General features: G+C 41.6%; 1 protein-coding gene across 4 annotated transcripts in view; it reads left to right on the top strand.

Annotated features, from left to right (window-relative positions):
* The window catches only part of PLEKHA8 (pleckstrin homology domain containing A8), a 100,001-nt gene continuing 77,381 nt past the window's right edge, over window positions 1–22,620 (top strand). For all 4 annotated transcript variants that reach the window (XM_045388961.3, XM_045388960.3, XM_005549891.5 and 1 more), the window contains exon 1: window positions 1–435. In XM_045388961.3, coding sequence (XP_045244896.2) covers window positions 396–435 — 40 coding nt within the window. In that variant the 5' untranslated portion in view covers window positions 1–395. The remainder of the gene's footprint in view (window positions 436–22,620) is intronic.

Below are 22,620 nucleotides of genomic sequence, written 5' to 3'. Positions count from 1 at the left end.
ATGCGTGAGCGCGTCCCGGGCCCGGCAGGTCGAGGGTTCAGGTAGTGCGCCGTGGCGCCGCCTGCGACCGGCAGCTCAGTCGCCGCACTTCGGGGGCTTCGGCTGCCCCTCCGATCCACGTAGGGCTCGAGCCCGTGCCTCCTTGTGAACAGCGTGCCTGGCTTCGCAGCACGGGCTCACCGGCTGACTGGGCTTCTCGCGCCGAGGCCGCCGCAGTGACCCCGCCCCCGGGCCGAGGATGTGAGGCGGACCGGGCGTCCCTACACCGCGCCCGGGCGCCGGGAGTGGGCGTCTGGGCCGCGCCGGGTGATGGCCCTGCTGCCGGTGCTCCTCGCCTCCTGGGGTCTGGGGCAGTGAGGGGGCCGGCGGGCGTGGGCCGAGTGGCAGCGGGCGCCATGGAGGGGGTGCTGTACAAGTGGACCAACTATTTGAGCGGTGAGTGGCCGCGCCGGGCCAGGGGCGCGCTGGGGGCCGGTCCTTTGTCTGTGCTGCGGGAGGGCGGTGTCTGGACTCGTCCGGGGCGGGGGTCACGGCCCTTTCCTGAGGCCAGCGTGGACCGGGAGTATTTCCCAAAGCAGTTCTCTCACGGGACCGTGTCACCCTGCTGGACGACACGGTCCTCTCTTGGGATTGGGTAAGAGCTGTGGCTGCCCTTTTGCTTCAAGGAAGGCTACAAAGACTGAGATTTGGGATGACTTGAAAGGCACGGTGCTCTCATGGCAGCGGGAGGAAAGCGCAGACGTCCCGCCGTGGGGTCCTCTGGGAATCTCTTGAATTTTGGCGAAGGAACCGGACTCCCTTGGCTCGCAGCTAGGTTGGAAGGTTTCAGAAGAATGCCAGCAGTAACCTGGAATTCCACAGGGGAAAGATCCTTTATCAAAGTCCTCAGTGCAAACATTTTCCCTTTGTCACCTTCTGAGTCATCTGCGTGCACACCAAGGTGTCAGAGTCCCAACTCCACAGTTTCAAAGCTCTGCACAAGGTTTTTATATTTTCTCGTTGAGTATTTCCTTTTGTTTTACAGACTCTGAAATTACCGTTAAATGAATGCAAATATTTGCAACTTTCTTGCCGTGCCTTACAGATTGGCTTTAAAATAGTACCCGCCCTTTTTGCTGGTTTGTGGAGGTAAAAGCTTCATATCTTGAGAAGGTTGTAACTATTCTACAGCTGTGAAAATTATTCAGAACGATCATTCTTTTCATGTATGCAACTAGTATTTAAAAAAAAGCCTACTATATGCTGGAAACTGTGCTAGCCAATTTTTTGGAAGTAAACTTTTTATCACAGAAAATAGATTAGGTCTTTAAAATTTTAAAGGCAGTGTGTTTGAAAGCAGAAATGTTCCCAGTATCCCTTAGAGTGGGTGAGAGACGTTTTCCTTTCTTTTGTGGGATAATTTTTAAAAGGTTGTAGTATGGTAATGCGCCGGGTGTTTTAAGAATGGGTGTGTGTGGGAGGATCAGTTGGCATAGTAACTTGGAGGAGGTCACACATAGCACAGCCAAAGGTGCCCCTGTTGAGCGTACCCAGAATCTCTTCCCTTTGCCTAGTATAATTAGCAGTGAGTTCGCCTGTTTATTTTTTTCTGTAATCATTAGTAGAGCCTAAATGAGAAGAGGTTTTTCTTGTTTGCTTCAAGGACCTTCCGTGATGTCCGCAATTAGATTAGATGACAGTAACTCAAAGCTAGGCTTTGGTTTGGTGGATGCCAGAGGCTGATCAGCACTGCTAACCTAAGGGGAGGAGGCTTGACCTGGCAGTTTTCCTCTTGAGGTCTCTTTAAGCTCTCAGATGCATATACTTGAGTAAAATTTAGTTGCTGGTCCTTCAATCCTTTCGATTCATTACACACACTTTTTACCTTTTTTTCTTTATCTTCGACACTCTTCTTTTTTTCCCATTCTTCCCCACCCCCAACTTTTTTTGTTGTTCTGTGGGGTTCCCCCCCCCCCTTTTCCTTCTCCATTCTATATGGAAAGTTTAGTCTCTTGATACAGTAACTATTTCCTGGTAGTGAAATGCTTTTGCTGTTATTGTTGCTGACTGTCCTTGTGTATCCTTCAATAAAGCAGAACTCTCTAGAAGGATCTTTTGGAATCTTTGTCTTGTGATTCCTATCTGTTCCTAAAAAGAGTCTACTTTTTTCTTCCCAAAGTAAGAGAACTTAATGCTGTGAGTGGTGCTAGGGTGGAAACCCTGAAGAAGAGGGCACTGGAGCCATTGCCAAAGACAGCTTTACATGATGCTGCTTGTTCCCTTAACCCGCGTGCCCCGTCCTTGTAGGCATACTGTTCATAGAAGCCCATCACGCCACTGGGTACTTTTCCAGATACACTTAGAATGATGGTTCAGCATATTCTCTCCTTTTAGGAGATAAATTTACTTGGGAAAGAAATGGTAATAGCCTAGGAGGATCACATGCATTCTTGTTTCCTCCACTCTCCACTTTTCTACTTGGTCTTCCAAAATGAGCATGTTGTGTTAGTGACAAGTTACTTTTTCTTTTTCTGAAGCTTGTTTTAAAAAGTAACTTTTTTTTTCTTGTAGGTTTACACATGGTAACTTTAAAATACATGTAATCCCAATCCAAGTTTTTGTTCATTCTGAATTTTTCTCCAAAGGTAGTGTATAACCCATGCCTCTGTTTGTGTGGTTTGTGTATTTGTCATGCTGACAGCTTGATATGGGATGCCTTGTGTCAAATTTGAGTGAAGTTAGGAAATCAGTTTATCACTTGGTCTTTTGAATCCTTAGGGGATGTTGTTAATTTCATTCAACATCTACTGTGCTAGGTACAGGGGAAGGAATGTTGAACAAAGGCAGTGCCCTTCTTGAGCCTACAGTCTGGTGGGGGAAGAAAGATATTTATTGGATAAGTGGTTAGAACCATGTTTCATTGTGTGTGATTGGTTGGGGAGGAGGGAGGGCAAAGAGGCTAGTGCAGGTTGTTAGAGAAAGCTGCTTTGAGGAAAAGTTTAAGCAGAGTCTGAAGGATAAATCAAGCTGTTAATAGTTCGGTGGAGAGGCCAAGGCAGAAGTGTAGTTAGAGGAAGTAAAGAACTTTTCAGGCACAGGGAATGCCAGTGTCAAGGCCCCAGAGCAGAAGAGAGACGTGTGAGTTTGAGGAAAGGAAAGAGGACCCGTCTGGCTGAGAGCTGAGGAGAGTGAGGCTCCAACAAAGATGCAGGGGTGTGCAGGAGGCCAGATATTTCAGGGCCTCATAGGCTGGTTTAAACACTGTGATGTGATTGTGTGTGTGCATGTGGGTACATGCATGCATGCATCTATGAAAGAAAGAGAAGTGATGAGATTGTTTAAAAGCTTACTCTGGCTTTAGTGTAGCATAGAATGTTTTCTGGTTACATCTTTGTATCCTGCTGCATTTATTGTACTTCACTAAATACTACGTATTATTATTTTGTGAGCTTCTTTTGCCTCTTGAATTTTAAATTGATAGGTATTCATTACTGAAAGGTAGAACTCATCAAGCCCTGATAATAGCATCTGAGGTTTACATGAGTGTATTTCTAGAATGCAGAAAGAGAAAAGAAGTCTCTTTCTTTAAATGCTAAGCATATTCAGGTATTCTATCCTCCTTCAATGAAATATTAAAAAAAAAGTTTACGTGTATTTTCTCTTACAGTCTGGTGCCATCCTGCCTTTTGGACATTCCAGGATTTAGTGCCAGTACCTTTCTTCAGATGTTAGAAGGTTAAACTTGGGATGAAAAGAGAGTGAATTAAAAACATGTTACAGATTCCCACATTGTATGAGATATGCTTCTAAAGAAGCACTGTGTTTGTTAATTTGTGTCTTTCAAGACCTAAAAGTTAGTCAAGGAGTATCATACATGCAGGGGTACACATTAATGCTCTAGAACACTGGTTGAGGAGTCAAAGAGACCTGAAGCCTGGCAAACAGCCCTGTTACTGCCAACTGCAGGGTCACTTTAGCATTCTGAGCCTTAGCGTCTTCCTCCATGAAAATAATGGGATTTACCAGTTTATAATTATAAGAACAGTTAAAAATTTATTAGTACTTACAATGTGCCAAGCACTTTTCTAAACATTTTACATGGATTAACTCAGTTTTTGCAGCAATTTCAGAAAACAGTTGCCTTTATTATGCCCATTTTCCAGATGAAGACACTGAGGTATAGAGACATGGATTTGCTGAAGGTCACACAGCCACTTATTAAGTGGCTTCAGAGTCAGTGCTCCATTAGACAATACTTTTAAAGGTCCTTCCTGCTTGATCATTATGTAATTCTAGCTGATTCATAATGTACCTATATTTAAAGTATGTTTGACCTAGAATAGCAGACTCTATTTCGGGAGTGGGAAGTGGAGAGGAATTCAGTAGTGAAGAAAGCTTTGACGCCCAATGTTGTGCATATGTTTTGCCACAAGGAAATTTCCTAACCTGTACTTTCTACTTTGTAGTTTTAGGTCCTTTTCCTGCCCACTCAGCTGATAGGAGGGCTGCTATCGTGAACTCTAGCTAGCCGCAGGCTGCTTGCGCCTCTCCAGCAGGTTAAGGCTCAGGCACATTGCATTACTGCATTCTGAAAATAACAAAAGCCTGCATCATACTGGCCAGGTGGTCTTCATTAAGGATGTGCTATAATTTTGTTTCCCCTCAGGTGGAGGAAGGTGACTCTTGCCCTATATACTAGTGCTGTGTAAACAGTACCAGGAAGACATCTGGAATATGAGGATTCCTGGTTTCTCAACCACTGGTCAACCCTTTTTGTTGTTAACATTTTAACATCTTTATGGAGTTAATTCATAAACCATAAAATTCATCCATTTAAAATGTACAAGTCAGTGATTTTAGTATATATAAAAAGTGTAACTATTACCATGATCAATTTTAGAACATTTTCATTATCCCAGAAAGAAACCCGTACCCATTAGCAGTCACTCCTACACCTGCCCTTCGCTGTTGGCAATCACGAATCTGTCTGCACAGATTTGCCTCTTCTAGGCAGTTTATATAATTGGAATTATATAATATGTGGTCTTTTGTGGCTAGCTTCTTTTCCATAGCATAATGTTTTTTTTGGATAGCATGTATCAGAACTTCATTCCTTTTTATTACCAAATAATATTTCATTGTATGTGTATATCGTGTTTTATTTATCCATTCTCAGTTGAAGAACATTTGGATTGGGCTGTTCTTCTTGTTTTTGTTTTTGTTAATTATTATAAAATAACACTGCTGTGAACAGTCATGTACAAGTTTTTGTATAGACATGATTTCGTTTCTCTTGGATATCTATAATACCTAGGAGTGGAATTGCTGGAGTCATATGATAACTATTTAATAATTTGGGAGACTACCAAATAGTTTTCCGTAGTGACTACACCATTTTACATTCTCATCAGTAATCAAAGAAGTTTCTGTCTTCACATTCTCATCAACCTCATTATTGTCTTAGTATAGCTATCCTAGTGGATGTGAAATGGTGTCTCATGGTTTTGATTTATATTTCTCTGACTTGATGTTGATTATCTTTTTATATGCTGATTATCCATTTGTATATCTAGTTTGGAAAAATGTCTGCATTTTTTGCCCATTTGTTTGGGTTATTTTTTCATTATAGAGTTGTAAGAGTTTTTTCTTTTTTGGAGATAGAGTCTTACTCTGTCACCCAGGCTGGAGTGCAGTGGTGCGATCTCTGCTCACTGCAACCTCCACCTCCCGAGTTTAAGCGATTCTCCTGCCTCAGTCTCCCTAGTAGCTGGGATTACAGGTGCCTGCCACCATGCCCGGCTAATTTTTGAATTTTTAGTAGAAACGGAGTTTCACCATGTTGGCCAGGCTGGTCTCGAACTCCTGACCTCAGATGATCCGCCTGCCTCAGCCTCCCAAAGTGCTAGGATTACAGGTGTGAGCCACTGCACCCGGCCAAGAATTCTTTATTCTGGATATAAGTTCCTTGTTAGATAGATGATTTGCAAATATAGTTGACCCATGAACAATGCATGAGTTGGGGTATCAACCCCCACAGTCAAAAAATCTGCATGTAACTTTCGACTCCCCCAAAATCTTAACCAGTAGCCTGCGAATAACCAAAAGCCTTATGATGAAAAGCCTTATGAATAACTTTAACAATTAACACATATGTTATATGTCATATGTATTGTATACTGCATTCCTACAATAAAGTAAGCCAAAGAAAGGGTTATGAAGAAAATTATAAGGAAGAGAAATACATTTACTATTCATAAAATGGAAGTGGATCATCGTAAAGGTCTTCATTCTTGCTGTCTTCACATTAAGGAGGCAGAGGAAGAGGAAGGGGAGGGGTTGGCTTTGCTATGTCAGAGTAGCAGAAGTGGAAGAAAATCCGCATGTGCACCCTTGAAATTCAAACCCATGGTATTCAAGGATCAACTGTATTTTCTTTTCTGTAGGTTGTCTTTTTCATTTTCCTCCTGGTATCATGTGCAACACAAAAGTTTTAAATTTTGATGTAGTCTCATTTATCAGTTTTTTCTTTTATTGTTTGTTTTTGGTGTTACATTGTCTTAGGAAACCATTGCCAAACCCAAGGTCATGAAGATTTACTCTTAAGGTTTTAAAAATAGTTTTTAGCTCTTACATTTAATTCTCATCCATTTTGCATTAATTTTTGTGTACGATATGAGGTAAGGGTACAACTTTTTTTTTTTTTTTTTTTTTACCTGGATATTCAGTGCTCAACTCTTTACCGTGTAATTTATGGTTTTAGTGATAAAGTCACAAGCCAGCATTGCACCAATGCTTAAGTGTAAAAGGTTGGAGTCAGAGAGCCCTGAGTTTGAACCTTTGCTCCAGTACTTAGTAGTGCTAATACCTTGAGCAAGTTACTTAATCTTCCTGAATCTCAGTTTTAAAATGACAGCAACAATAATAGCCGTACTTAGGTTTGTTAAGAATATGCTGTGGATATTTAGCTTAATGTTAGCAGTTTCTGGATCATGCCCGTTAGTGTCAGATACTCTGCAGACATGCTCCACTGTGTACCAGGCAGATTCCTAGTTCACTTTAAGGGTAGGTTAATTAGATCACTGTTTTGATTAATGATGCCCAGAAACTTTGGTCTCTGTGTATTCAGCCTTCTATTTGCAAATTGTGGTTCCTCGTGGATTCTTTCTGATATAATTATTGGCCATTGCTGTCTCTTCCATTGTGAAGTGTCTGTTCAAATCTTTAACCCATTTTTAAAAGTTAATTGTTTTTATTACTGAGTTGTGAGAGCTCTTTATATATTCTTATTTATTTATTTCGAGACAGTTTCGCTCTGTCACCCAGGTTGGAGTGCAGTGGCGCAATCTCGGCTCACTGCAGCCTTCGCCTCCCGGGTTCAAGCGATTCTCTGCCTCAGCCTCCCAAGTAGCTGGGATTACAGGTGCCTGCCACCATGTCTGCCTAATTTTTTTTTTTTTTTTTTGTATTTTTAGTAGAGACGAGGTTTCACTATGTTGGCCAGGCTGGTCTTGAACTCCTGACCTCGTGATCCACCCTTCTTGGCCTCCCAAAGTGCTGGAATCCCAGGCATGAGCCACCTCACCCAGCTATATATTCTTAATTAAAAGTCCGTTGTAGACCGGGCATGGTGGCTCACACCTGTAATGGTGTGGGAAGCTGAGGTGGGCAGATCGCTTGAGGCCAGGAGTTTGAGACCAGCCTGGCCAACATGGTGAAGCCCAGTCTGTAATAAAAATACAAAAATTAGCTGGGCGTGGTGGCACACGCGTGTAATCCCAGCTACTTGGGAGGCTGAGGCAGCAGAATTGTTTGAACCCAGAAGGTGGAGGTTGCAGTGAGCTAAGAGGTTGCAGTGAGCCAAGATCACACCTGTGTTCCAGCCTGGGCAACAGAACGAGACTCTGTTGCAGATAGATAGGTAGATAGATAGATAGACAGACAGACAGACAGACAGACAGATAGATAGAGACTCTGTCTCAGATGGATAGATGGGTGACAGAGCAAGACTGTCGCAAATAGATAGTGTAAGACTCTGTCTCAGGTAGATAGGATAGGATAGGATAGGATAGGATAGGATAGGATAGGATAGGATGAGATAGAGAGAGAGAGAGAGAGAGAGAGAGAGATAAGAGAAATAATGCCCAGAGGAATTAAGTAGTGTCCTCAAGATGACATACCTGGATGTTATGAGTCTGAACTTAAACCATGGTTTCCTCACTCCATTGTCTTGAGTTAAGGTGCTGGTAAGACATATGAGAAGCAGTGTGCAGAACAAATAAATATTTAGTTTGGTAGCTCAAAGCACACAGGAGAGGTGACCTACATCTTCTAGCAGAAGGTTTTAAAGATAATTTGATATAATGTATTGTAATTATAGTTGGTCTTCTCACCATCTACATGGTAGACTCTCAACTAATCTGTCGCTCCTTGAAGCTGGGATCTTTTCTCTAAATCTCCAAACCTGACAAATTATAACTGCTCAGAAAATGCTTTGTGAATTAATTAATGGTAAATTAAGAAGCCTATAATTTAGCTAATGCTTGGTTAACTGTTACAATGAGGAGTGTTTCTTCTTTCTTCCGTCCTGCCCAGCTACAACAGAACTCTACTGACTGACCTGGCAGAGGAACCCAAGGCTTTGCTGTCCACATCCCTGTCTGGAACTCCCCTAGAGAAGCTGAGGTTGGGGAGGGCTCTAATGGGATGAGGTATGGCTGAGCGCTCAGGTTGGACATTAGAAAACACCAAGGCTATGGAGGTCAGGGGTAGTAAATGAATAGCTCTGCTTTGCTTCAATTTAAAATGGTAGATTATTTCACTATTAACATCTCTATATAGCATACGTAATATATGATATCATAATATACATGGGTTATGAACATAGAAACCATAATTTATAATGAATAAATTGTCTTGACTCAACATTTCAGATTGTCAATCCTATCAAGACATTAATTTCACTTTTTTTCTTGGCATTAGTTACTTTCTCTTTTTTTATTTAAAAAAATTTGTTTGGAAACAGGGTCTTGCTATGTTGCCCAAGCTGGTCTTGAACTCCTGGCCTCAACTGATCCTTCTGCCCCATGAGCCACCGTACCTGGCAGTTACTATCTCTTGAATCAGATTCTGGGAAAGATGGGAGTTTTCTGTTACTTTGTGTTAGGATAGGTTTTGAAAGCTGAGAGAGACTTCTAGGCATCATCTAAACTCCAGCTGAAATTTTGTAGAAAAGGAAACTAAAGCTGAAAGAAGTTAAGGGACTTAACCTTTTCTTTCTCCCGTTCTGTTCCCCCTTTATTATGGTCACTAATTTTTCCTCTTATTGTTAATGAAAAAGCACCTTTTGTTCACTTTTTTTCTTTACTTTTGGCTAACTTTTCTAGAAAGAGTTTAAATAGTCCCTTTTCATTTTTTTTTTTTTCCTGCATTTCTACACAACAGTAGTTCTTACGGATTTTTTTTTTTTTTTTTTTAATCTTCAACTTTAAGTTCAGGGGTACATGTGCAGGTTTGTTACATAGATAAATGTGTGCCATGGTTGTTTGCTGTACAGATCATCCCATCACCTAGTTATTAAGCCCAGCATTCATTAATTTTTCCTGATCCTCTCCCTCTCCCAACCCCTCTTAAGGATTTTTAAAATTCACAATATGTTAATTTTTAAATTGTTTTTCCTGTTAAACAGTAAGATTATGAACTTCTGCTTTCCCAGAACACCTTAATTTTTAAGGCAAAAGTTCTGAAGGAACTGTGGTAGACTTAAAGGCAGAATGATATACTCTAGCATGAGGCTAACTAGTAGGCATTCTACTAGTTGTTTATTTAAGAGTCATTATTGGGCCAAGATGTAATAAGCCCATTGTAATTATTACAATAAACTGAACAAAATACAATAGAATATTGCATTTTTTTCACATGCACATAGAACATTCACCAAGATAGACCATATTCTGAGCTATAATAGTAAACCTTGCCAAAACTTGTCAAAAGAATGTTCTGTGTCTTTAATAGAAGTAAACTACAGACCGGGCGCGGTGGCTTACGCCTGTAATCCCAGCACTTTGGGAGGCCGAGACGGGCGGATCACGAGGTCAGGGGATCGAGACCATCCTGGCTAACACGGTGAAACCCCGTCTCTACTAAAAATACAAAAAAATTAGCCGGGCGTAGTGGCGGGTGCCTGTAGTCCCAGCTACTCGGGAGGCTGAGGCAGGAGAATGGTGTGAACCCGGGAGGCGGAGCTTGCAGTGAGCCGAGATCGCGCCACTGCACTCCAACCTGGGCATCTGAGCAAGACTCCGTCTCAAAAAAAAAAAAAAAGAAGTAAACTACAAATTAATAACAGATGTAGAGAATCCTCTGAAATATTAGGAAATTAAACAGTACACTTCAAAGTAGCCTGTGGGTCAAAGAGAAGGTCTCCAAGAAAATTGTGAAATATTTTGAACTTAAAATGAAAGCACAACAGTGGTTGGCCAAGGGTAAAGGGAGAGGGGAAGGCTTGATCACAAAGGAGTAATACAAGGGAATTTTGGGGACAATTTTGGTAGAATGGAATTTTCTGTATCTTGATTATTGCGGTGGTTATTAAAGGACTATGCATTTATCAAAACTCAGAATTGTTCACCAAATAATGAATTTTATTTTATGTAAGTCTTAAAACTTTTAAGTGTCTATTTAATGGAGTACAGTTTTTCATAGTGATGTGTTTGGATGAGGCACTTGTCACAAGGCAGCTGCCAGAAGAATGAAGCGAAGCTACAGTACTTTCTAGTCAGAAGTGGGTATGGCTCATAAGTAATTACTTTTGGTTTGGATCTTTTAAGGGAATAGGAACATCTCCATTTAGAAATTTTGACTTAAAAACGGTGGTTGCTGTTGGGAAATTTAAAAAAAGAAATTTTAGTGTAAAGTTAACATGAGGTATGCCAGTTTAAATCCAAATATAAATGCATTTTTTGAAGAAAATTATGCTCATTGAAAACATATTGTTCAACATTAATTGAACTGAAAAGCCTTTTGGCTAAGATTTTTTAAAAGTAAATTTTACACAGTTGTTTGTCCATTAAGTATAGAAAGGCACTGCACTATGTGAGAAAAGAATAAGCTGGTAGCAGTTTTGGAATAGTGATTTTTAAATCTTTAATTTCTTTGAACAATGTTTTGTAGTTTTCAGTGTTTTACACTTATTTTTAAAATTTTATTGTTGGTCAGCTGTGGTCCTCACGCCTGTAATCCCAGCACTTTGGGAGGCCAAGGTGGGTGGATCACCTGAGGTCAGGAGTTTGAGACCAGCCTGGCCAATATGGTGAAAGCTCGTCTCTACTCAAAATACAAAAATTAGCCGAGTGTGGTGGCGGGCACCTGTAATCCCAGCTACTCGGGAGGCTAAGGCAGGAGAATCACTTGAACTCGGGAGGCGGAGGTGGCAGTGAGCCCAGGTCACGCCATTGTACTGAAAACTTTCATTTTCAGACTGTTCATTGCAACTGTACAGAGATACAATTTTAATTGTATGTTAGTCTTATATCCTATTTCCTTGCTGAACTTATTTATTCTAGTAGTTTTTTTTACTGGCTTCCTTGCGTTTTGTTTTTGTTTAAATATATAAGAGCCCATCTGTGATTAGAGCTGGGTTTGCTTCTTCCTTTCCAATCTAGATGTCTTTTATTTCACTTATTGACTAATTGCCCTGGCTAAAAGCTTTAGTACAGTGTTGACTAAAAGTGGTAAAAACAAACATCCTTGTCTTGTTTCCCATCTTTGAGGGGAAGCATCCTGTTTTTCACCTTATACATATTAACTATGGGTTTTTTGTAGATGTCTTTATCAGGTTGAAGTTCTCTTCTAAGTTTGTTAGGTATTTTTATTATGAAAGGGTGTTAGATTTTTGTCAAGTGCTTTTTGTACGTTTTGTGAGATGATCATGTGATAGTTTAGAGCTTTTGTGTTTGCAGAAAGACCCAGTTCATGCAGGCTTAAAGTAAAAAGGGATGTTTATTGGTTCATTTAATAGAAAAGTCTAGGGGGTGTCTTACCTTCAGGAATGATGTGGGCTGATCAAGGGGTTCAAACAATGTCATCCAGATTTTCTTCCTTCTCCTTCTGTCCCTCAAATCCTTCCAGTCCCATTCCCTTTGTGTGTGAATCATGTTTAGGTCCTATGTGATGGCAAACTGCTGCAGGCAGCTGCAGGCTAACTTTCTTAAGACCAGAGAGAAAAGAAATAGTCCTCATTTCTTTATGCCTTTGCCCACTCCCAGCAAAAGTCCCAGAATTGTCTCCAGTTGGGCCACTTGCCCATTCTGGATATCATTGAGGATAGGGGATGTGAAGCTTCATTTAGGCCTAAATCACATACCTACCCTGGAGCTGGTCACCCCCACCCAAACCCCATGGATGGAGTGTGGAGAAGGGAGTTTTCATCAGTGGAAAAGTACTAGGTAGATGCTGGATTGCCAAAAATTAAATGTCAAGTATACTTTCTGTAGTGAAACAATCCAGGATAACACAAAGTGTATGAAATTGGTATTTAAATACTCTTTTTTAACCCCCTACCCCATCCCTGGCAATGATAGCTAATATGAGCTAAAACTCTCCCCTGCTCGTTGAAGTTTCATGTGTAATCCTTCCAAGCAGGGAATTTGAGTGATACCACATTGTATCTCTAATAGAGGATGGCATAAAAGAGGGTGGAGATTGGATAGGAAGATAGTCTAGTGGTCATCTAAGGGAGCAGGGAGTAGTTCAGACCAACAGTTTTCATCTGCCCTTTAGTTCCCTTGACTGATCATTTCTGAGATAACTGCAGATTAATTTAAAATAGAAACTGGATTAATGGTCTCTTTTTCATCCATGCCTGTTTTCTCTACAATTCATCATTCCTGGGCCGTATCCCAGTTTCCCATCAGTGGACATTATGAAAGAGCAGTATGTCCTGGTGCTAATCTGAACTCTCTCCATCACTCTGCATTTAAATTTTGTCTAATAGGAATGATATTTCTCTGGTCTCTTAATGTGCCTTTTGAAACTGCAAGAATTTTGTGCTTATAAGAAAAGTTTTTCTTGGTCACAGTTTGTGTAGTTACAAAGGACAGAATAAAATTGCCATATATTGAATATCCCTTGTATAATTATAACCTCCCCTAGATAAATACAGAACCTGTTATAAGGAAGGTAATGTTTCAGTTGCTATCATAATTTACCAGCTACCTTTTTTTTTTTTTTTTTTTGAGACAACATCTCACTCTGTCACCCAGGCTGGAGTGCAGTGGCGTGATCATAACTTACTGTAGTCTCGAACTCTAGGCTCAGGCAGTCCTGTCTCAGGTGTATCACCTTGCCCAGCTAATTTTTAAAATTTTTTGTGGAGACAGGATCTCACTATGTTGACTGGGCTGGTTTTGAATTCCCAGCCTCAAGCAATCCTCCTGCCTCAGTCTCCTAAAGTGCTGGGATTACAGGAGTGAACCACGGAACCCAGCCTTCAAGCTGCTTTCAGAATTTACTGCAGCTGTGCTTTGGGTGGGGTTGAGAGCTGCTCTTCAACATTTTTCAAATTCTTGTAAGATAAAACTAGTTTCGTACATTTTTTTCAATTTTAGGACACTTTTTCACATTTTTTTTTTATTATTATACTTTAAGTTCTAGGGTACATGTGCACAACGTGCAGGTTTGTTACATATGTATACATGTGCCATGTTGGTGTGCTGCACCCATCAACTTGTCAGCACCCATGTAAAAAACTCGTCATTTACATCAGTTATAACTCCAAATGCCATCCCTTTCCCCTCCCCCTCCCCATAATAGGCCCCGGTGTGTGATGTTCCCCTTCCCATGTCCAAGTGATCTCATTGTTCAAGTCCCACCTATGAGTGAGAACATGCAGTGTTTGGTTTAATGTTTTTGCGGTTTAAATCAGTTTGCTGAGAATGATGGTTTCCACCTGCACCCATGTCCCTACAAAGAACACGAACTCATCCTTTTTTATGGCTGCATAGTATTCCATGGTGTATATGTGCCACATTTTCTTAATCCAGTCTGTCACTGATGAACATTTGGGTTGATTCCAAGTCTTTGCTATTGTGAATAGTGCCGCAATAAACATACATGTGCATGTGTCTTTATAGCAGCATGATTTATAATCCTTTGGGTATATACCCAGTAATGCGATGACTGGGTCATATGGTATTTCTAGTTCTAGATCCTTGAGAAATCGCCATACTGTTTTCCACAATGGTTGAACTAGTTTACAATCCCACCAACAGTGTAAAAGTGTTCCTGTTTCTCCACATCCTCTCCAGCACCTGTTGTTTCCTGACTTTTTAATGATTGCCATTCTCACTGGTGTGAGATGGTATCTCATTGTGGTTTTGATTTGCATTTCTCTGATGGCCAGTGATGACGAGCATTTTTTCATGTATCTGTTGGCTGTATGAATGTCTTTTGACAAGTGTCTGTTCATAGCCTTTGCCCACTTTTTGATGGGGTTGTTTGGTTTTTTCTTGTAAATTTGTTTGAGTTTTTTGTAGGTTCTGGATATTAGCCCTTTGTCAGGTGAGTAGATTGCAAAAATTTTCTCCCATTCTGTAGGTTGCCTGCTCACTCTGATGGTTGTTTCTTTTGCTGTGCAGAAGCTCTTTAGTTTAATTAGATCCCATTTGTCAATTTTGGCTTTTGTTGCCATTGCTTTTGGTGTTTTAGACATGAAGTCCTTGCCCATGCCTATGTCCTGAATGGTATTACCTAGGTTTTCTTCTAGGGTTTTTATGGTATTAGGTCTAACATTTAAGTCTCTAATCCATCTTGAATTAATTTTTGTGTAAGGAGTAAGGAAAGGATCCAGTTTCAGCTTTCTGCTTATGGCTAGCCAATTTTCCCAGCACCATTTATTAAATAGGGAATCCTTTCCCCATTTCTTGTTTTTCTCAGGTTTGTCAAAGATCAGATGGCTGTAGATGTGTGGTATTATTTCTGAGGGCTCTATTCTGTTCCATTGGTCTATATCTCTGTTTTGGTACCAGTACCATGCTGTTTTGGTTACTGTAGCCTTGTAGTATAGTTTGAAGTCAGGTAGCGTGATGCCTCCAGCTTTGTTCTTTTGACTAAGGATTGTCTTGGCAATGCAGGCTCTTTTTTGGTTCCATATGAACTTTAAAGCAGTTTTTTCCAATTCTGTGAAGAAAGTCATTGGCAGCTTGATGGGGATGGCACTGAATCTATAAATTACCTTGGGCAGTATGGCCATTTTCACGATATTGATTCTTCCTATCCATGAGCATGGTATGTTCTTCCATTTGTTTGTGTCCTCTTTTATTTCACTGAGCTATGGTTTGTAGTTCTCCTTGAAGAAGTCCTTTATATCCCTTGTAAGTTGGATTCGTAGGTATTTTATTCTCTTTGAAGCAATTGTGAATGGAAGTTCATTCATGATTTGGCTCTCTGTTTGTCTGTTACTGGTGTATAAGAATGCTTGAGATTTTTGCACATTAATTTTGTATCCTGAGACTTTGCTGAAGTTGCTTATGAGCTCAAGGAGATTTTGGGCTGAGATGATAGGGTTTTCTAAATATACAATCATGTCATCTGCAAACGGACAATTTGGCTTCTTCTTTTCCTAACTGAATACCCTTTATTTCTTTCTCTTGCCTGATTGCCCTAGCCAGAACTTCTAACACTATGTTGAATAGGAGTGGTGAGAGAGGGCATCCCTGTCTTGTGCCAGTTTTCAAAGGGAATGCTTCCAGTATTTGCCCATTCAGTATGATATTGGCTGTGGGTTTGCCATAAATAACTCTTATTATTTTGAGATATGCTCCATCAATACCGAATTTATTGAGAGTTTTTAGCATGAAGGGCTGTTGAATTTTGTGAAAGGCCTTTTCTATATCTATTGAGATAATCATGTGGTTTTTGTCTTTGGTTCTGTTTATATGCTGGAGTACGTTTATTGATTTGCATATGTTGAACCAGCCTTACATCCCAGGGATGAAGCCCACTTGATCATGGTGGATAAGCTTTTTGATGTGCTGCTGGATTCGGTTTGCCAGTATTTTACTGAGGATTTTTGCATCGATGTTCATCAGGGATATTGGTCTAAAATTCTCTTTTTTTGTTGTGTTTCTGCCACGTTTTGGTATTGGAATAGTTTCAGAAGGAATGCTACCAGCTCCTCCTTGTACTTCTGGTAGAATTTGGCTGTGAATCTGTCTGGTCCTGGACTTTTTTTGGTTGGTAGGCTATTAATTACTGCCTCAATTTCAGAGCCTGCTATTGGTCTATTCAGGGATTCAACTTCTTCCTGGTTTAGTATTGGGAGAGTGTAAGTGTCCAGGAAATTTTCCATTTCTTCTAGATTTTCTAGTTTATTTGCGTAGAGGTGTTTATAGTATTCTCTGATGGTAGTTTGTATTTCTGTGGGGTTGGTGGTGATATCTCCTTTATCATTTTTTATTGCGTCTATTTGATTCTTCTCTCTTTTCTTCTTTATTAGTCTTGCTAGCAGTCTATCAATTTTGTTGATCTTTTCAAAGAACCAGCTCCTGGATTCATTGATTTTTTGGAGGGTTTTTTGTGTCTCTCTCTCCTTCAGTTCTGCTCTGATCTTAGTTATTTCTTGCCTTCTGCTAGCTTTTGAATGTGTTTGCTCTTGCTTCTCTAGTTCTTTTAATTGTGATGTTAGGGTGTCAATTTTAGATCTCTCCTGCTTTCTCTTGTGGGCATTTAGTGCTATAAATTTCCCTCTACACACTGCTTTGAATGTGTCCCAGAGATTCTGGTATGTTGTATCTTTGTTCTCATTGGTTTCAAAGAACATCTTTATTTCTGCCTTCATTTCGTTATGTACCCAGTAGTCATTCAGGAGCAGGTTGTTCAGTTTCCATGTAGTTGAGCAGTTTTGATTGAGTTTCTTAGTCCTGAGTTCTAGTTTGATTGCACTGTGGTCTGAGAGACAGTTTGTTATAATTTCTGTCCTTTTACATTTGCTAAGGAGTGCTTTACTTCCAACTATGTGGTCAATTTTGGAATAAGTGTGATGTGGTGCTGAGAAGAATGTATATTCTGTTGGTTTGGGGTGGAGAGTTCTGCAGATGTCTCTTAGGTCCACTTAGTGCAGAGTTGAGTTCAATTCCTGGATATCCTTGTTAACTTTCTGTCTAATGTTGACAGTGCGGTGTTAAAGTCTCCCATTATTATTGTATGGGAGTCTAAGTCTCTCTGTAAGTCTCTAAGGACTTGCTTTATGAATCTGGGTGCATATATATTTAGGATAGTTAGCTCTTCCTGTTGAATTGATCTCTTTACCATTATGTAATGGCCTTCTTTGTCTCTTTTGATCTTTGATGGTTTAAAGTCTGTTTTATCAGAGACTAGAATTGCAACCCCTGCTTTTTTTTTTGGCTCTATTTGCTTGGTAGATCTTCCTCCATCCCTTTATTTTGAGCCTATGTATGTCTCTGCACGTGAGATGGGTCTCCTGAATACAGCAAACTGATGGGTCCTGACTCTTTTTTTTTTTTTTTTTTTTGAGACGGAGTCTCGCTCTGTCGCCCAGACTGGAGTGCAGTGGCGCGATCTCGGCTCACAGCAAGCTCCGCCTCCCGGGTTCACGCCATTCTTCTGCTTCAGCCTCCTGAGTAACTGGGACGACAGGCGCCCGCCACCACCCCCGGCTAATTTTTTGTATTTTTAGTAGAGACAGGGTCTCACTGTGTTAGCCAGGGTGGTCTCGATCTCCTGACCTTGTGATCCGCCTGCCTTGGCCTCCCAAAATGCTGGGATTACAGGCGTGAGCCACCACGCCTGGCCAGGTCTTGCCTCTTTATCCAGTTTGCCAGTCTGTGTCTTTTAATTGGACCATTTAGTCCATTTACATTTAAGGTTAATGTTGTTATGTGTGAACTTGATCTTGTCATTGTGATATTAGCTGGTTATTTTGCTCGTTAGTTGATGCAGTTTCTTCCTAGCATAGATGGTCTTTACATTTTGACATGTTTTTGCAGTGGCTGATACCAGTTGTTCCTTTCCATGTTTAGTGCTTCCTTCAGGAGCTCTTGTAGGGCAGGCCTGGTGGTGACAAAATCTCTTAAGTATTTGCTTGTCTGTAAAGGATTTTATTTCTCCTTCACTTATGAAACTTAGTTTGGCTGGATATGAAATTCTGGGTTGAAAATTCTTTTCTTTAAGAATGTTGAATATTGGCCCCTATTCTCTTCTGGCTTGGAGAGTTTCTGCCGAGAGATCTGCTGTTAGTCTGATGGGCTTCCTTTTGTGGGTAACCCGACCTTTCTCTCTGGCTGCCCTTAAGATTTTTTCCTTCATTTCACCTTTGGTGAATCTGACAATTATGTGTCTTGGAGTTGCTCTTCTCGAGGAGTATCTTTGTGGCGTTCTCTGTATTTCCTGAATTTGAATGTTGGCCTGCCTTACTAGGTTGGGGAAGTTCTCCTGGATGATATCCTGCAGAGTATTTTCCAACTTGGCTCCATTTTCCCCCTCACTTTCAGGCACACTGATCAGACGTAGATTTGGTCTTTTCACATAATCCCATATTTCTTGGAGGCTTTGTTCATTTCTTTTTCCTCTGTTTTCTCTAGACTTCTCTTCTCGCTTCGTTTCGTTCATTTGATCTTAATCATTGATGCTCTTTCTTCCAGTTGATCGAGTTGGTTACTGAAGCTTGTTCATTTGTCACATATTTCTCGTGTCATGGTTTTTATCTCTGTTAGTTCGTTTATGGCCTTCTCTGCATTGATTATTCTAGTTATCCATTCTTCCATTCTTTTTTCAAGATTTTTAGTTTCTTTGCGCTGGTTACGTAGTTCCTCCTTTAGCCCTGAGAAGTTTGATTGACTGAAGCCTTCTTCTCTCAACTCGTCAGAGTCATTCTCCATCCAGCTTTGATCCGTTGCTGGCAATGAGCTGCGTTCCTTTGGAGGGGGAGATGCATTCTGATTTTTTGAATTTCCAGCTTTTCTGCCTTGCTTTTTCCCCATCTTTGTGGTTTTATCTGCCTTTGGTCTTTGATGACGGTGACGAACTGATGGGGTTTTGGTGTGGGTGTGTGTCCTTTCTGTTTGTTAGTTTTCCTTCTAACAGTCAGGACCCTCAGCTGTAGGTCTGTTGGAGATTGCTTGAGGTCCACTCCTGACCCTGTTTGCCTGGGTATCAGCAGCGGAGGCTGCGGAAGATAGAATATTGCTGAACAGTGAGTGTTGCTGTCTGATTCTTGTTCTCTAAGCTTCGTCTCAGGGGTGTACCCAGCCATGTGAGGTGTGAGGTGTCAGTCTGCACATAGTGGGGGATGTCTCCCAGTTAGGCTACTCAGGCGTCAGGGACCCACTTGAGCAGGCAGTCTGTTCTCAGATTGCAACTTCCATGCTGGGAGATCCTCTGCTCTCTTCAAAGCTGTCAGACAGGGTCATTTACCTCTGCCGAGGTTTCTGCTGCTTTTTCTTTAGCTATGCCCTGTCCCCTGAGATGGAGTCTACAGAGACAGGCAGGCCCCCTTGAGCCGCAGTAGGCTCCACCCAGTTTGAGCTTCCCGGTGGCTTTGTTTACCTACTTAAGCCTCAGCAGTGACAAGCACCCCTCCCCCAGCCTCGCTGCTGCCTTGCAGTTAGATTTCAGACTGCTATGCTAGCAATGAGGGAGGCTCCATGGGCGTGGGACCCTCCCGGCCAGGTGTGGGATATAATCTCCTGGTGTGCTGTTTGCTAAGACCCTTGGTAAAGTGCAGTATTAGTGTGGGAGTTACCTGATTTTCCAGGTGTTGTGTGTCTCAGTTTCCCTTGGCTAGGAAAAGGGATTCCCTTCCCCCTTGCGCTTCCCAGGTGAGGCAATGGCTCACCCTGCTTCAGCTCTCGCTGGTTGGGCTGCACCGGCTGACCAGCACCGATTGTCCGGCACTCCCCAGTGAGATGAACCCAGTACCTCAGTTGAAAATGCAGAAATCACCCGTCCTCTGTGTCGCTCGCGCTGGGAGCTGGAGGCTGGAGCTGCTCCTATTCGGCCATCTTGCTCCGGGATCGGGGTCTTTTTTCACATTTCAACAACCGTGAAATCAAGAAGCATCTTAGAAACCTGTGCTATGTCATTGTTTAGTTGGTAGAATTTTTTTCTTTCTTGTGTCATGTAAAATAATGGTGTGTCTTAAAATCGATGATGTGATGGTTTATTCTGGTTGGATCTGGAAGGATGTTGTGGAGGCAATTAACATTTGAATCAATAGACCTAATAAAGTAGATTGCCCTTCCTAATGTGGATGAGCCTTATCCAATCAGTGAAAGACTTGAAGAGAACAAAAGGACTGAGTAAGAGAGAATTCCTCCTGCGACTGCCTTGAGCTGAGACGTTGGCCTTTTCTAGCTTTCATTGGTTCTTCTTGGGTCTTGAGCCTGCTAGCATGGAACTTATCCTGCTAGCATGGAGCTCTCCTAGCTTGCTGATTGCAGCTCTTGGGACTTCTCAGTCTCTAGTCACATGAGCCAGTTACTTACAATTTCATTACATGCACACATACCCACCCACACATCCTTATAATATCTTTACACACACACCCTAACACACTGCTGGTTCTTTTTCTTTGGATAACACTGACAAATACAGATGGGTCCTAAATTTGATAAAATACAGTAATTGAGGCTGTTCTAAATGCTTTCTACACAAAAGTCATGGTGGATTTGGGGAGTGTTCACACCAGCCAGCATCATGGGAGTTGAGGTGTTCACACCAGCCAGCGTCATGGGAGTGAAAAGATGCTGTTGTTCTATACCAGGACAACTTTCTGGGAGTGGGGAGCCAAGGTTTGGGAGCTTTCATGCCTTAAGGGGCAGTATAGAAAGAGAGTTTTCTTCCCAGCTCTGTTGTGTACTTCCTTTGTGACCCTAATTAGGTCACTTAATTTACCTGGGATTGGTTTCCTTATCTATAAAATATGCTGGTTGGACTGTGTGATTTCAAAGACCTCTTCCTTTTCTCAGGTTCTCAGAAATTGACTCTTCTGTTTCAATGAGGGGAGGTGGCCTAGGATGTAAATAAACACTTTTGCAAAGAGCTGAAACGTCACCAATAATGTCTGACTCCTGGAGCACTGATTCTCTGCCCAACAAGATACAGTCTGAGGATTGATTTGGTTTTTCAGGTTGTAATGTTTGTACAGGAGTGGTGGCCTTCACAGTTGAATTTTTGTCGAATTTGAAGCCAAGGTCTAGAAGTATCACATTGTTTGTTTGTTTGTTTGTGACAAGGTCTCACTCTCACTCAGGTTGGAGTGCAGTAGCACAGTCATGGCTCACTACAGCCTCGACCTTCCAGGCTCAAGCAGTCCTCCCACATCAACCTCCTGCTGGGACCACAGGTGTATGCCACCACACTCGGCTAATTTTTGTATTTTTATTAGAGATGAGTTTCGCCATTGTTGCCCAGGCTGGTCTGGAATTCCTGGCTTCAAGTGATCCACCCACCTTGGCCTCCCACAGTATTAATATTATAGCTGTGAGCCACCATGCCTTGCCAGCATCACCTTCTGAAATAAAAATTTACAAGTTCATCCCAAGAAGTTTGCCAGCTGCTAGCGTAGAGATAAGGCCTAAGGGTTCCTGACACTCAGTAAAGGGTCTAGGTCTCTGGGAAAGAAGTCCTTTATATAAAATGTAATAAGAAGAGCAAAAGCCATAGTTTAAGACAAGATTACTTATCTTTGGTGAGAAGATAAGTTCAGATATTATGGGAGAGTGGATGCTGAGAATTAGTGTTAGTTTTATTTAAAGAAGTAAGAGACATGGTACCTGGCAGGCCTGAGTATTGTGCTTTCTGGAGAAGCAGACCCTGATTAAGTAAATGATGAGCGAAATATTTTGCCTACTTACCCAACTCCTTCACATAGATTTAGTGCTGACTATTCAGGCTTCTGGTTACAGTGTAGTTCCTTGTTCCATAATCTTGGGCTGGGGGTGCTCCAGGAAGTGCAGTAGCCTCCTATTAAAACGTAATAAAGTGATACCATTGGTGTCCTACCCACTTGGTTTGTGTGAATCAAACCCCAAGGGCCCATCAGATGTCTGTAGCTGAGCAGCCTGTGGGGCTCTGCCTTCTCTCTGGCTTCCTCAGCCATGGCAGTCCCATGAGAGAAATGTATCCCTAGAGGGCTATGGCATTTCAGAGAAAGAAAAGAACTGCATCTGACTGAGGAGGCCTGAGAAGACAAGGTTTACACAGAGATAGTCAGGGATGATTTTTTTTTTTTTTTTTTTTTGAGACGGAGTCTCAGAAAAGATCTCCACTCACTGCAACTTTTGCCTCCTGGGGTTCCAGCGATTCTCCTGCTTCAGCCTCCCGAATAGCTGGGATTACAGGCACTTGCTGCCACACCCAGCTAATTTTTGTATTTTTAGTAGAGATGGAGTTTCACCATGTTGGCCAGAATGGTCTCCATCTCCTTGTGATCTGCCCACCTTGACCTCCCAAAGTATTGGGATTACAGGTGTGAACCACTGCGCCTGGCCGGGATGACATTTTATGAAGAGATCCAATTGGAGCAAAAGTTCCGAGACAGAAATACAGCAAATAAGTGGTTTGACTAGAATATAGGGTGTGTGAGAGGATTAGATAAGATGCATATTTCTACTACATATGGTTTGT

The sequence above is a fragment of the Macaca fascicularis genome, chromosome 3 (genome assembly GCF_037993035.2).
Source record: "Macaca fascicularis isolate 582-1 chromosome 3, T2T-MFA8v1.1".
NCBI lineage: Eukaryota > Metazoa > Chordata > Mammalia > Primates > Cercopithecidae > Macaca > Macaca fascicularis.
The sequence above is the reverse complement of the archived record's forward strand: the minus strand, read 5'-3'. Positions and strand labels throughout refer to the sequence as shown.